This window comes from Oryx dammah, unplaced genomic scaffold (genome assembly GCF_014754425.2).
Source record: "Oryx dammah isolate SB20612 unplaced genomic scaffold, SCBI_Odam_1.1 HiC_scaffold_18, whole genome shotgun sequence".
Taxonomy (NCBI): domain Eukaryota; kingdom Metazoa; phylum Chordata; class Mammalia; order Artiodactyla; family Bovidae; genus Oryx; species Oryx dammah.
Genome location: NW_024070202.1, coordinates 97,189,573 through 97,205,649, shown reverse-complemented (window position 1 = coordinate 97,205,649; position 16,077 = coordinate 97,189,573). Strand labels below are relative to the sequence as shown.

General features: G+C 41.0%; 1 protein-coding gene across 1 annotated transcript in view; it reads right to left on the bottom strand.

Annotated features, from left to right (window-relative positions):
* Nucleotides 1-16,077, bottom strand: part of EXOC4 (exocyst complex component 4) — an 824,501-nt gene that overhangs the window by 768,470 nt on the left and 39,954 nt on the right. The window contains exon 4 of the mRNA XM_040260893.1: nt 1,848-2,032. Within this exon, the coding sequence (XP_040116827.1) occupies nt 1,848-2,032 (185 nt within the window). The remainder of the gene's footprint in view (nt 1-1,847; nt 2,033-16,077) is intronic.

The following is a 16,077-nucleotide window of genomic DNA, read 5'->3' as shown; positions in this document are numbered from 1 at the left end:
AACACATGAATTTTAAGGCGACACAATTCAACCTGTAACATTATCATTTTAGTGTCATTCTATAAAGGGCTTAAAATCATTTCATTGATTACTATTCTCCATCTTTCACATCTACTATCTTTCTTTCATCATTTTATCTTTTCCTTCTTCATGATAAGTTTTCTCTCCATATCACTGATTCAATTCTTCCACTGTTTTAAAAAAAGACTTAATTTCCCTATCAATATTTTCATTTTCCTTACATTTTGTTCCTGCTTAGTTCTTTTTGCATCTCTCTCAATCCCATTCATATCACTCCCCATTATCATTGCATAGAAGCTACATGCCTGCTACATACGGCCACAGAATCTCAGTCATGTTCAATAATAAGCACATTTTGGTGACTGGATGACTCAGGCTAGCCAGCTCAGCTGAACTTGGCTGATTCCACATGACTCCTCCTCCTCCAGGGACCAATACCATCATGTCAGTGACAGAGGCACGACAGGGCATGCTCCCTGGCACAAGCACATTTTAGGCCCCTCGTGTTACATGCTAACAATCAGCAAAAGCCAGAGCCCAAGAATCAGAAAGAAGGAAATACACTTTTCCCACTCAAGTGGAGGGGGAAGGCTGATAATTCTGAGCAATTACGTAATCTACATCATCTTGCATCTTTTGAGAAACCTTCAGCTTAAGTCTCCTAAACATTTCCTATTTAAATCCTTTCCTTCAAATAAATGCTCTTCTTTGAGAACTCAATGTAATGCTTCTTCCCTTATGCTTATAAGGGAAGGGGCTTTTGTTTTTAATCCTTGCACAGGAACAAATCTATTTAGATCCAGTATTTACCACCAGACACTCTGGGAAGAATTTCCTTAGCACTGCTCCCCCCCACCACTTGACTCTCCAACAAGGTTGTATTCAGATCAAGGTTAAGTCTAAGGTACACGCCTATAGCTTAGTTTGTGTGCCTAAGGTTTTCCAGTGCCCATCTGCGGAAAAGAGATGGAAACTCCTCTTTCTCTGTCACAGGGTCTGATTGAACTGAAGCATCACACACAAAGTTGGCGATTTGGGTCTGAACAGGATAGGATTTTACAGACTTCATTCCCAGCATGCACTGCTTCCAGCATTCCTCTCATCTACAGCCCGATGAAAAAGTGTCAGTAGTACAGAGTGCTCAACTCAACTGCCCTCTGAAGAATCTTACCTCTTCAGTTAGTTCAGGGCTATTTTAAACGATGTTGGGAGGACATACGCCATGCACAGCTATCTGACACACGTTAGTAACACCGATGTCCTACCATCTTACCATCTGGTCTTATTCTCTACCAGGTTTCCCCTAATTTAATAAATGTTCTGAGTCCACCCAGGCCCTTGATCACAGGACTGAGCTACACCCAGACCAAGGATAAAACAAGTGTTCTCACTCAACCTCGCCTGAACTGCCCCCGAAAGAGGATTATACACAGCTCTAAGTAACAAACAATCTCCTAACTTCAGTTCATCTGCCTACATTTCTTAATTAGGAGGACTGCACTATCATTTTAAGGGTTTTTCTCTCCCTTCTGAGATATACCAGAGTCTCTCTGATCGAGCACATTAAAAGCCCACAGTAAATGTTTCCTATGTATCTTTACATAAAAGGACCACAAGAAATGTGAAGTGAGGGGATGAACAAACACTCAATGTCAGCCTTTCAGAACAGGGAGCGTTTGTTATCACAAAACCATCTTACATTTTCAGAGACAGTATGTTAAAAAGACAAGTAAAATAAACTACAACCATATTCTGGAAAACAAATAATATTCCGTAAAGCTTTATACCGCCACAAGACACTGTGGCAAAGAGCCTCTTTGACTAACCTCATCCTCCCTTTTTCCTTGTTCTGCTGCACAACCCGGCTAGTGGACCTGATGTACAGGTGCCGATGCAGCTCGTCTATGAGAACCAAGTGGAGGTTCATCTTCTTGCTGTGCAGCTCCAGCCTAAGGTCACTCAGTCCTTCCACCTGGAGCAATGGGCCCTCCAAAGACTCGACTGCGGACACCTGGAGAGGGAGAAGAAAATGATTCAGACAACAAAATAGCCCCACAATATTATAGATAGGAAAGACTACTGGCTTAGCTGGTAAAGAATCCGCCTGCAATATGGGAGACCTGGGTTGGATCCCTGGGTTGGGAAGATCCCCTGGAGAAGGGAAAGGCTACCTGCTCCAGTATTCTGGCCTGGAGAATTCCATGGAAAGTATAGTCCACAGGGTCGCAAAGAGTCGGACACGACTGAGCGACTTTCACTTTCATCTTTTCAAAGATACTGTCAAAAGAGTTTGTGAGAACCTCATCAGCACACAGGAGACGTTGAGGATAATGTGGACAGGCCTGGCTCTGCTCTTGAAGGTTTTAACAGATATTGCTGAAGAAAGCAATCACGATCAACATGAAAGCACCTCAAGCAGCTCAGCGCTGTGTGCGCTATTCATTATTCCCACACACACTGCCTATCAATGGACACAAACAAAATGACTTCCCAATAATCGTTTTTATATCCTTACAAGAAGTCCATGTACTAATAATTTAGACCAACTTTTAGTCAAACTTATCTTTTAAGATTAAGACTCAGTAAAAGCACACTATATCAATTTCTTTATATAATTCTCAGGGCCATTATGAGTCAGAGCTTGGTTAGCCTAAGTCTACACACATCTTTACACATGGTCAAGTCTCTCTGGCTCTTTCTCATATTCACATACACTCAGAGGGAAAGGCAGTTCTACATGAAAGCTACAAGCAAACAGTAGCAGTTCTCACCTCTCCTTGGACTGACTCAGTTTGATAGAAGAAATGGGATTTGAAAGGTGAACAGAAGATAAACTATGAAGAGGGAGATTCTCTTGGTGTAAAGTGCAATTTGGAAGATTTTAAGACAAAAAAGCACTGAATGTATAAAAATGGTGTAGCAATACCTACAACAAATGGAGAAGATGAGGGACTCAGGGAATTTGGAAAACAAAGTGCTAAGTGCAAAGGAGCAGGAAAAAAACAGTATGTATTATATAATCTCATTTATCCATATATATAAAATTTTATTTGTCTTTTTATATGTATAGGAAAAGAGAAACACCAAGACTAACAATAATAATGATAGTAGTAGTAGTAATAACAAAAATAGAGAAGAGATGACTACAAGTGAACTCAGGGAAAAGAGCCCTACCAAGCTCCCTCAAGGAATTAATGTTCAATGACTATTCCCTGATTTGGTTATACGTCTAAATAGTCCTCATTCACACAGATAAAGACAATAACCAGTACCACTGTGCATATGCGTGCTCAGTCGTGCAGTCAAGTCCAGCTCTTTGCAATCCCAAGGACTGTAGCCTGCCAGGCTCCTCTGTCTATGGGATCTACCAGGCAAGAATACTGGCGCAGGTTGGTATTTCCTTCTCCAGAGGATCTTCCCCACCCAGGGATCGAACCCACGTCTCCTACTGGCAAGTGATTCTTTTTACCGCTGAGCCACCTGGGGAACCAAAGCAAGGGCACTACTTTAGGGTAATTGTAATTATGGATATGAACATGCACCTTAAAAATAGTGCATTTACACAAAAGCAATCAAAAGACAGTAGCAGTCATAAAACATCAGTGATCAAAAATGTTGATCACAGATCTATCCTAACACACGCAGTGATTTAGGGGAGTACGGAGAGCGAATATAGAAAACTCCGTGGCTGCCAAATACAAAGCAGCCTAAGATAGGGAGGAAAAGGCAATGGCCTAGCCATAAATACATCACTTGTTTTGTGATATGCTATAATCAAATGTCACTAGCAAATAAGTTTCCTTAAGTTAACCAACACAGAATCAAGGAATGAAAGAATGACAAGCCCTGGGCCAGCTCTGACCTCTGAAGCCTGCCAGGTCCTGTTCACGCTGACTTGCAACAGCCGCTGCTATGAGAGACCCTGTGCCTGGTGCAAGCTGCGGGCAATTCTAGATGGAAAGACTGCCTGCCTCACGAAATGACCAAAGTGTCCCCAAGGAGGAAAAACAACAACAAATTCATTTATACTTATGCTCTAAAATGGATTTTTAACTCGGGTCTCTAGCAGAGAAAAGAGGATGCATTAACCTTTAGTGACATCAAGATCCAGAAAATGAAAAATAATTTGGTAAACCACTGGCCCATCATGTAGCCTTATCCCTCAAGGTAATTAAATCCAGCTGAGATATTTAAGCTTAAAAACCACCCACTGCACAGCCATACTCAATTTGCTTGTAAGAATCTGCATGAAGATTTTTTAACCCAAACAGCTCATGTTCCAAGTATAAAACTACATGACAATGTTAACTTTCAAAGCCGCTTAATTTTTCTTAAATATAGCTAAAGCACTTAGCACAGTGCCTGACCTACACTGAGTGCTCACTCAAATTATTTTTAATAGAACCTATTTACCACATGGATAAAGCAACCTCAGAGGGTGTTTCTAACATGTTTTAATGCAGCCTTTGCGGTAAAGTGCTGTTTCCATCATAGAACTATTATTAACCATGCAGACTACAAATTTTCTGAATATGTTTTCTTGACCCAAAATACAAGTACAATTAACATACAATCAAGAACAGTCTCAGAACTTCAAAGATTTGAAAACCTTACCATGAATAACCTCTATTTCTGTACGAAGACACAGTGCTTTATTTTCTGGCCTTCACAAATGAAAAGTCTATTTATAAAGCTATAATTATGGAAGCTAAGCAAAGCCACTGTCTTCCCCGACTCTAACCTTCCTAAGTGGTACTCAAAACAATTTGAAGAAAATAGTTGTAAGTGTATATATTTGATCTCTAGGACATCAGTTTAGAAACCTGACATTTATCTTCTGTGGTTTTAAGTAACTTTTACCATAAAGCTTACGCATAAGGGAAACTTTGTAGGCAGCAGTGAATCCAACCACCACTTTTAATGCTGTTATACTGAGGGGTCGGATTCTTAGGTATTTCCTAACATTCAGCCTTTACTAGAAGATAAATCCTTAAATATCCATCTAAAGGGCTTTCTCAAAGTGGCTCAGTGGTAAAGAATCCACCTGCCAATGCAGAAACCACAGGTTTGATCCCTGAGTCAGGAAGGTCCCCTGGAGGAAGAAATGGCAACCCACTCCAGTATTTTTGCCTGGGAAATTACATGGACAGAGAAGCCTGAAGGGCTACAGTTTACGGGGTCACAAGGAGTTGGACATGACTGAGCAACACACACAGTTAGAAATGTGTGTAACTACTGATGAAAAATATCACTAAAGGTTTTTTTTTCATGTATGGGAAGTGGTCATTTTACAAATTATTTCACGTTTTCTAAATTTAGTGATCACAGAGCACTTTTTAAACAACAGGTTAATGAAACATCAACAGAAATTCGGGAGATGCAGATGAATTAAAGTGGACACCAACAGGTTCACTCTTTGAGAAATAATCAAAATTGGATTCAAAAGTGTGGCATACAAAACTGAATAATGTCACAAATATATATTAGAATTCCAGGACAAGACTCAGCAGGTGAAAAGTAAAACAGACAACATACAGTGGAACAGTTCACTGGAAAATGTCTATTTATCTCATAGATATAATACCATGAATTTATGTACCAAATGATCTCTACCATGACCTCTCAGGTATGCCACACATGTCTTAAAAGACAAATTACTAAATAATGAACCAACCAGATGTATTTGGAAGCTTTCTTACACATATTTTCAAAAATAAATCAGTATGGGGAGGGCATAGGGAAGAGATAGATATCAACAGGGAATTTTTTTCAGAGAACACCAATAATAATAAAATAAGAACATTCATGTTCTAACTCACCAGAGTTAGAAACTACTCATACAGATAAATCTGTTCTGGAGTTGAAAAGAAATATTTCTTACAGGACTATGAACATAAGCAAACATCTACAAAATGTTTTAACACATGATATAGAACAGGGCAGTGTGTTTCACTATTAAGAACTTATCCATTTAGACCAATAAGGACCTAACGTATAGCACATGAACTCTGCTCCATGTTATGCAGCAACCTGGACAGGAGAGGAGTTTGGCGGAGAATGGATACATGTTTAAACACGGCTGAGCCCGTTCACTATTCATCTGAAACTATCATACCACTGTTGATCGGCTATACCCCAAAACAAAATTAAAAGCTGAAGGGGAAAAAAAAAATCCATTTAGGAAAATAAGTTCTGAAAAATATTTCCATAATTCAAGAAATAGGTCAAAGGTACAGTTAGACTTGGAGAAGGAAACGGCAACCCACTCCAGTATTCTTGCCTGGAGAATTCCATGGACAGGGGAGCCTGGCGGTTTGCAGTCCATGGGGTCACAAAGAGTCAGACACAACTGAGTGACTAACACAACAACAGATAAATCGTACACAATCAAGAACTGTCTGGTGTTTTCCAAAAAAAATTTGCTTTGAGTTGAGAGATGAATCTAAAACAAAGGAAATCTTCATAATGAGAACTACAGTGCCCTTAAATTTTCTTTCCCAGATAACTATTTCTCAATTGCATTTTAGTTTAAATTAGAAATAATTATTTCATGATTAAGTGCTTTCTACTAGCCTGACTCAAGCTGACTAGGTAAAAAGATCTAGTTTTGTGCTTAACATGAACCAATGGAAATGTCTTTGAGGAACACCAGAGTTGGCCGTTCTCAAACGTCTGCTTCACTGAAAAAAGTGCTGAGAAAGAAACCACTGATATTTATTTTTCTGGTTGGGGGAAGTGAGATACACAAAGATGAATGACAATAGCAACTTTCTAAACAGAACTAAGGTTCAAGCCAAACAACAAAAGCAAACAAACCAACAACAACAAAAAGAAAAGCCTTTTAAATATAAGCCAAAAAATCCAACCTGATAACTAAACCATCTGCTAGCTAATAAAAATGCTTATTTTGACAACAGTGTTCCCTAAGAGAGACAAATGTGTTGCCACTGTTGAGTGCAAAAGAAGTATTTCCTTCAGGACTCTGACAATTACATGGTTCCAAAATGTTCTATCACTTTGCAATAGGTCAGTAAGTCTCCCTTACGGAAGCATTTTTCTAGTTAAACAATCTAACCATCCTGAAAATGTTACTGTGGTCCAACTTACAGATGTAATAGTAAGATATAAAATTAGAGTATTCCAGAGAATTGATTTTGTCCCTTCCCACAAGTATATAAGATACAAGTCTAAACAGTCTCAACTAAATAACACCAAAAATCTCTGCCTATGAACAAAAGAAACATGCCTTGGGACCCAAGATTTACTCAGTACCCAGGTCACCAGTCTGCACCACTGGCCCCTGAACTGTGGGAAGGCAAACTGGTGTCTTCAAGCCCTGTTCCTCAAGAGTCCTCCACCCAGAATTCCCCATGGGCTCATGGGATCCCAGATGGATGCAAGAAGTCTCAGTCTGAATGAAATACGTTTCACATCCACCTCAACACAAGCAGAGATGTTTCTCAACATTCATTTACCAAAATCCCATTTAGCTATACCATATTTCCCAAAGCAGAGATTTTATCAGACAGAAACTGGTAAAAGAAACCAAGCACACATTAAATAAATAAATAAAAATCACCATGACTTCATGTCTTAGTTTGAAATCTGAACCATATGAAACTACTGTTTTTACCAGTCAAAAATGATCAAATATTGGCTGTTTCATATGGTTTAATCTAATAGATTAAGGAGCTGGTCTGAAAGCCTTGATGCACCCAGGAAAGCCCTAACTGTTTGTAGAATGTTGCAGTCCTTATAGTCCTAATAGATATTTAGCCACATAGAGGAACTAGGGACAATTTTACTTGCAGAATATAGTATCATATTATACCTATGGCACAGAAAACAGAGAAGTATGTGACCCCACAGGATTTTGTTCACAAAAATCTTACCTATTAAATAAAAACGATAATAGAATTTACACTTTTTAGGTATAAATGTCATCTGCTCATTTGTGTTTAAAGCACAACACCAACCACCACACAGGGCCTAAGGAGAGGATGGCTTAGACTTGCTTCCCAGGTGGCGCTAATGGTAAAGAATCCGCTTGCCAATGCAGATGTAAGAATCGCATATTTGATCCCTGGGTCTGGAAGATCCCCTGGAGAAGGAAATGGCAACCCTCTCGGTATTCCTGCCTGGAGAATCTCATGGACAGAGGCGCCTGGTGAGCTGCAGTCCAGGGGTCGCAAAGTGTCGGTCATGACTGAAGCGACTGAACACTTAGTAGGCTCTGCACACAAAAGTATAGGACATACATGGGAGAATAAACAGCTCAGGCTGTTGTGGTGGTTTCAGGAGGTCTTAGGAATTCAGCGGAAAACCAGAATCCCTGATCCCAGCTTCACTGGAGACTACGGAGAGGGGTTCAGCTCCCTAGGCTTCAGTCTGGCCTCGACTGAAGGCCTTAGGGCTAACTGGCAGTTTGGTACTTAAGACGGACTTCCGAAGAAAGCTGCAAAGGGCATGGCCGAGTGCCTGGAGCAAGAACACGTTTTCTCTCCACCAACTCCCCTGCTTATAGCCAATCAACAACGATCAAATCAGGCCACAGAAAAAGCCCATTCTTAAAGTCAGTCCGCTAACATATTAATAATATTGATCAGCCCCATTCAAGTGCCCCTTCTTTCCCCTCAGGAAACCCAATACCTATAACGCAGACTCAGCAGGCTCTCACCACTACGAACAGGGTGCTGGCTACTTCCGCTCTCCCTTCATTACTGCCAGGGCTATTGCATGTTTTTATTTAATAAACTTTCATCAGTTCAAATGAAGGGTTGTTATTAGCTGAGCTAACAGCCAAATGATAATGCTCCAGAGAAATATCAGTGCTTGTCAGCGCATTAACAAAGAGAGGACAAGGGCTGAGGTCAACCACGTGTCAATGTAAATGAGGCCATATTAGGTACTAAAGGCTTAATGCAATAGACTGCTGGGGAGATAATGGAATTTACAGGATAAAGCAAATGAGATGAAGTTATTGATAAGTGAAGAAGGGAGGAGGACCTATAAAATCAAAGAAAAGGCCTTTTTCTTGTGAATTTCTCCTGTAAAGAATCTTCAAATAGACCTTAGAAAACAAAATTCAAAAGAGATCAAATGTACCTTCCAGCTTCATGAAAGATCTCATCCTGTCTGCTGTTTTTCAGTAACTAAGTTGTCCAATTCTTTGTGAACCCACAGTCTACAGCATGCCAAGCTTCCCTGTCCTTCACTATTTCCCAGAGTTTGCTCAAATTCATGTCCACAGACCAGTGATGCTGTCTAACCATCTCATCCTCTAGCACCCTCTTCTCCTCTGGCCTTCCATCTTTCCCAGCATGAGGGTCTTTTCCAGTGAGTCAACTCTTCACATCAGGTGGCCAAAGTGCTGGAGCTTCAGCATTAGTCCTTCCAATGAATATTCAGGGTTGATTTCCTTTAGGACTGACCGGTTTGATCTCTTTGCAGTCCAAGGGACTCTCAATAGTCTTCTCAAGCACCACAACTCAAAAGCATTAATTCTCCGGCGCTCAGCTTTCTTTATGGTCCAGCTCTCACCCTGCTTTACAGTCCAACTCTCACATCCATACGTGACTACTGGAAAACCATAGCTTTGACTGGACAGTCCTTTGACAGGAAAGTGATGACTCTGCTTTTTAATATGCTCTCTAGGTTTGTCATAGCTTTCCTTCCAAAGACCAAGCATCTTTTCATTTCATGGCTGCAGTCACCAGCATGAGTGATTCTGGAGCCCAAAAAAATAAAATCTGTCATTGTTTCCACTTTTTCCCCTTCTGTTTGCCCAGAAGGGATAGGGCCGGATATCATGATCTTAGTCATCCTATGACTGCCATGAAACACTGGCTTGTTCTAAGAGCATACAGGGGCACTTCCCTAGTGGTTCAGTGGCTAAAACTTTGCACTCCCAATGCAGAGGGCCCAGGTTTCATCCCTGGTCAGGGAGGGAACTAGACCCCACATGCCACAACTAAGAGTTTGCATGCCACGACTAAGGATCCTGCATGTGGCAACTAAGACTCTGCACAGCTAAATAATAAATAAATAAATAAAAGTGTGTGCTGTGCTTAACTGCTCAGTCATGTCTGACTCTGCAACCCCAGGCTCCTTTGTCCATGGGGATTCTCCAAGCAAGAATACTGGAGTGGGTTGCCATGCCCTCCTCCAGGGGATCTTCCCTACCAAGGGATTGAACCCAGGTCTCCTGCAGTCCAGGGGAATTCTTTACTGTCAGCCACCAGGGAAGCCAAATAAAAGCACACCAGTCTTTAAACTATTTTTAACCTTTCCTGAAGGTCCTCCCTTATTTTTGCTTTTTCTTAAACATCAGAGCATTCTACCACATCTAATTCTTATATTTTATTAAAACCAATCTTTTTTTTTTTCCTCTTGTATAGACTGGGAACCAGGTCTTCTAAGATATCCATCCCATTAGTGCAGAATGACAGCATCTGAAAAATGAAAGGTAAGAATTTTCTATTTTAAGAGGCCTTTAAAAATTAAGACTGAGGCTCCACCCCAATTTTACAGATTAAAAAAAAGAAAGGTGGGGCCCAAATATCTATTCTTTATCTTTATTCTTCTTTAAAATTACAAAAGTAATAGATGCACAATCAAAAAAACTTGAAAAACAGAAAAACCAAACGGGAAAGATCCATATCCAGTCAGATAAAGTTATACATTTTAACCTGACACCAATTATTTTTCCACACAATATTTTTACAAAAACACTGTTACTTTCCAATACGCTTTTTTCCCACTTGGCAATATATTGGGAATATCCGCCCATCACCAAACATGATTTTTAGTGTTTTCATACTAGTCCATAATAAGAATATTCCATAAATGACTTAAACCAACTCCCTATTAAGTAACTGCTAATTTTTTTTACTTCCATAAATCTTACTGTGATAACTATCTTTGTATATATATTTTTTGGAACACCTCACAATTAAAATTCTGAATTCTTTACTTAACATTCAAGAAGAAGAATTTCAAGTCCACAGTTATTTCGGGCTTCTGATGCATAATGCCATATTAAGAGTCTTATTTTTTCTAAATGGACTTTTAAGAGCTCTGTCCATAATCACTTTCCTAATGAAATTAAACTATACCTAAGATCTTGTAAGATAAGGATTGTAATTGCTTATGGAAAAGCACCCGCCTCAAAAAAAAAAAATCCTCCTTTCTTCCTATGATCTGTTCATCCTCAGTTCCCATTGTTAACCAAAGTTTAGCCTCTCCATACACCAGTGCCAAATCAAGCTTTGGAGATAGAATTTGGGGTGAAGCAGAAATCACTGCAGACAGTGACTGCAGCCATGAAGTTAAAAGATGCTTGTTCCCTGGAAGGAAAACTATGACAAATCTAGACAGCATATTAAAAAGCAAGACAACCATTTTGCTGACAAAGGTCAGTACGGTCAAAGCTATGGTTTTTCCAGTAGTCATGTATGGATGTGAGAGCTGGATCATAAAAAAGGCTGTCAGCTCAATCATGTCCGAATCTTTGTGACCCCATGGACTGTGGCACACCAGGCCTCCCTGTCCATCACCAACTCTCAGAGTTCACTCAAATTCATGCCCATCGAATCGGTGATGCCATCCAACCATCTCATCCTCTGTCGGCCCCTTCTCCTCCTGCCCTCAATCTTTCCCAACATCAGGGTCTTTTCAAATGAGTTAGCTCTTCACATCAGGTGGCCAAAGTATTGGAGTTTCAGCTTCAATCAAAGTCCTTCCAATGAACACCCAGGACTGATCTCCTTTAGGATGGACTGGTTGGATCTCCTTGCAGTCGAAGGGACTCTCAAGAGCCTTCTCCAACACCACAGTTCAAAACCATCAATTCTTCGGCGCTCAGCTTTCATTACAGTCCAACTCTCACATCCATACATGACCACTGGAAAAACCATAGCCTTGACTAGACAGACCTTTGTTGACAAAGTAATGTCTCTGGTTTTTAATACGCTGTCTAGGTTGGTCATAAATTTTCTTCCAAGGAGTAAGCACCTTCATGGATGAAGTCACCATCTGCAGTGATTTTGGAGCCCAAAAAAATAAAGTCTGCCACTGTTTTCACTGTTTCTCCATCTACTTGCCATGAAGTGATGGGACCGGATGCCATGATCTTTGTTTTCTGAATGTTGAGTTTTAAGCCAACTTTTTCACTCTCCTCTTTCACTTTCATCAAGAGGCTCTTTAGTTCTTCTTTGCTTTCTACACATGTGTCATCTGCATATCTAAGGTTATTGATATTTTTCCTGGCAATCTTGATTCCAGCTTCTGCTTCATCCAGCCCAGCGTTTCTCATGATGTACTCTGCATAGAAGTTAAAGAAGCACACTGACAATATACAGCCTTGATGTACTCCTTTTCCTACTTGGAGCCAGTCCGTTGTTCCATGTCTGGTTCTAACTGTTGCTTCTTGACCTGCACACAGATCTCTCAGGAGGCAGGTGAGGTGGTCTAGTATTCCCATCTCTTTCAGAATTTGCCAGAGTTTGTGGTGATCCACACAGTCAAAGGCTTTGGCATAGTCAACAAAGCAGAAATATATGTTTTCCTGGAACTCTCTTGCTTTTTCAATGATCCAGTGGATGTTGGCAATTTAATCTCTGGTTCCTCTGCCTTTTCTAAAACCAGCTTGAACATCTGGAAGTTCATTGTTCACGTATTGCTGAAGCCTGGCTTGGAGAATTTTGAGCATTACTTTAGTAACGTGTGAGGTGAGGGCAATTGTGCGGCAGTTTGAGCATTCTTTGGCATTGCCTTTCTTTGGGATTGGAATGAAAACGGACCTTTTCCAGTCCTGTGGCCACTGCTGAGTTTTCCAAATTTGCTGACATATTGAGTGCAGCACTTTCACAGCATCATCTTTCAGCATGAAGGCTGAGCAATGAAGAATTGATGCTTTTGTATTGTGGTGCTGGAGAAGACTTCTGAGAGTCCCTTGGAGAGCAGTGAGATCAACCAGTTAATCCTAAAGGAAATCAGCCCTGAATATTTATTGGAAGGACTGATGCTGAACCTGAAGCTCCAACACCGTGGCCACCTGGTGCAAAGAGTCGACTCACTGGAAAAGACCTCGATGCTGGGAAAGATCGAAGGTAAATGGAGAAGAGGGCGGCCGATGATAAGATGGTTGGATGGCATCACCAGCTCAATGGACATGAATCTGAGCAAACTCTGGGAGAAAGTGGAGGACAGAAGAACCCGGCATGCTACAGTGCACGGGGTCACAAAGGCTCAGGCATGACTCAGTGACTCAACAACAAAAATGGCTCTTCTAGCCAATATGTGAGAACAAAAAGTTGTAAGAAATTGGGAGTTTGGGGCTAAAGCAAAAATCCTATTGTTTGCAGATGTGATGACGTGCTTTTCTACTGAGAAAAACCAAAATAAACTACAGGTGAGTGTATTTTTTTTTAAAATGGAGGTAGGCAACCATAAGTAATTAGTATTGGGATGCATCTCAGGGAAAATAGACTTCCTTGGCAAGTTCCCCCTATCTTGTCAAAGCCAACCAAAACTGCCAATCAGCAGTCTCCGGCCACCATCAGGTTGAGAGAGGGATCCCAGTGATGACAAGCACTGCCATCTGCTGCCGCTGACACACGCACAGGGTCCCCAGCTAGCCACAGACTTACCCATCAAAATCCTGCTCCAACAAGTCCCTACAGACAAAGACAGCAAAGCACTTGTGTGTTAGTCTTGACTGAGATCACTCCTCCTACAGACCTGAAGTGCATACACGTAAGCACGTACAATTACAGTTCATCTGCTTGTAACAGGTATGCATCAGTGACGGCAGTACCAGGAGAGAAATGCTGCTTAACGTGACAAGCCCGGGACTACCAGTTTTTCTTTTCACCTGGCCTTGTGTGATAGTGATAACAATCATGCTCCCTACACCACAGATTTGTATATTGCCTTCCATTTCACAAAGTACTTCACATGTACAAAATTTCATTTGTATTCTCACCACCGCTTTATAATATAGACAGGTAAGTATTCCTCTACAGAAGAGGGTACTGGAAGAAAGAAAGCAATGCATTTGTCTAACCTCACAAAACTGGTAAATTGTTGGGTCAGGACTAGAATTAAGAAGTTCTGGCTTTTCAACCCATTTTTGTTTTTACTATACCATGCTGGACCTAGCCACCAGTCAATAAATATGGGCCCCAACTTCAATCCATTAAATCCCAGCAATAAGTCAGGTAAGAAAGAACACACAGTAAAGATACAGAAGTTGGAGCACCAAAATGACAGCTCTAAAGAGTTCCCAGGCAGCTCAACTCAGGAGAGCATCTAATCTACCCAGTAAACAAAACTCACATTGACCAAATAATCAGGCTACAAAATCGGAATAAGAGCCTGATACTCATCAGCTCTATCTGAAAGCTGCACTGCTGTTGCTGCTGCTGCCAAGTCGCTTCAGTCGTGTCCGACTCTGTGCGACCCCATAGACAGTAGCCCACCAGGCTCCCCCACCCCTGGGATTCTCCAGGCAAGAACACTGGAGTGGGTTGCCATTTCCTTCTCCGATGCATGAAAGTGAAAAGTTAAAGTGAAGTCGCTCGGTCTTGCCTGACCCTTAGCGACCCCATGGACTGCAGCCTACCAGGTTCCTCCATCTATGAGAGTTTCCACTGCACTAGAGGAAAGCAACAAGTAACTTTTAGTCAACCTTCAACATGTCTGCATACACGTGAATATTGCCACGTGATGTCTGTCTTAACACAAATATTTTATTTCCAGCTACTGCTTAGAGTAAGTGTTAAATGAAGTCAAGGACAATTGGTTTTGGTCTGTTTTACAGCATAGGCTATAAACTACATCACTGGTTCCAAACCTGTTCAAACACTGGAATCACTTAGAGAATGCCAAGAATTACAGAAGTTACTGTCCCATCCCCAGAGATTTCAAGCCTAGGATGCAACCTGGGCTTTAGGGTTCTTGAAGGATTCCCTGATGTAGAGTTTGGGAACCACTGCCCTACAGCCAAGTGAGCCAAATGAAAACTGCTGAACGCGATGAGGTTTAGTGAAACAACACACAGTTTCTATGTGCTTTAAAAGAGGCAAATTAAAAGCACATACAAAGAGCAAAGCAAAAGAAAAGGGAAGCTACTACAATAAGCCAGTGTCTATCAAACAGTGTGGCTTTTAAAAACCCCAGCCTTCAAAATCAAACATAAATTAAAAGGGCAGGGGTAAATACCCACCCTACACACACAAATACACAATGGAATATTACTTAAGTAACAGAAAGGAACAAAATTGGGTCATTTGCAGTGATGTGGATGGACCCAGAGTCTGTCATACAGAGTGAACTCAGAAAGAGAAAACCAAATATTGCAAATTCACACATATATATAGGCTCTAGAAACATGGTACAGGCTATCTGCAGGGCAGGAACAGAGATGCAGCTGTGAAGAACGAACATGTACACAGAGGGGCAGAAGGGGAGAGTGAGACAACTGGAGAGAGTAGCACTGAAATATACATATATACACCACCGTGTGTAAAGTAGATGGCTAGTGGGGAACAGCTGTACATAGCACAGCGAGCTGAGCCCAGTGCTCAGTGCTCACCTAGATGGGCGGGATGGGGGTGGGAGAGGGGTACAAGGGAGGCTCAAGACGGAAGGGATACATGCATACTTAGAGCTGATTCACGTTGTTGCAGAGCATAAACCATCAAAATATGCTCAAGCAGTTATACTCCAACAAAAAATAAACAAAAAATAAAATAAATTAAAAGGTCAATGAGTGAGAAAAATAGTTACTACAAAGCCTGTACTTTCACTCTCCAGGAGAAAAATGCTACTGCCACAGTAAAACTACTTACTTAATTAGGGATCCAAAAACCAAGGTTATTCATTTACTAACTTTATTTTTAGCTTTTCCTTAATCTTTTTGCCAAGAAAATTAGATGTAGGTGTTTTAATTCAGGGTTCCCAAAGAGAGCTGAAAGCAGCTACAGCTGACCGGCCTATTAAAATATTAATGGCAAACCATACTTCCCCACTCCCAGCCCCTGTATTCCTGGAACT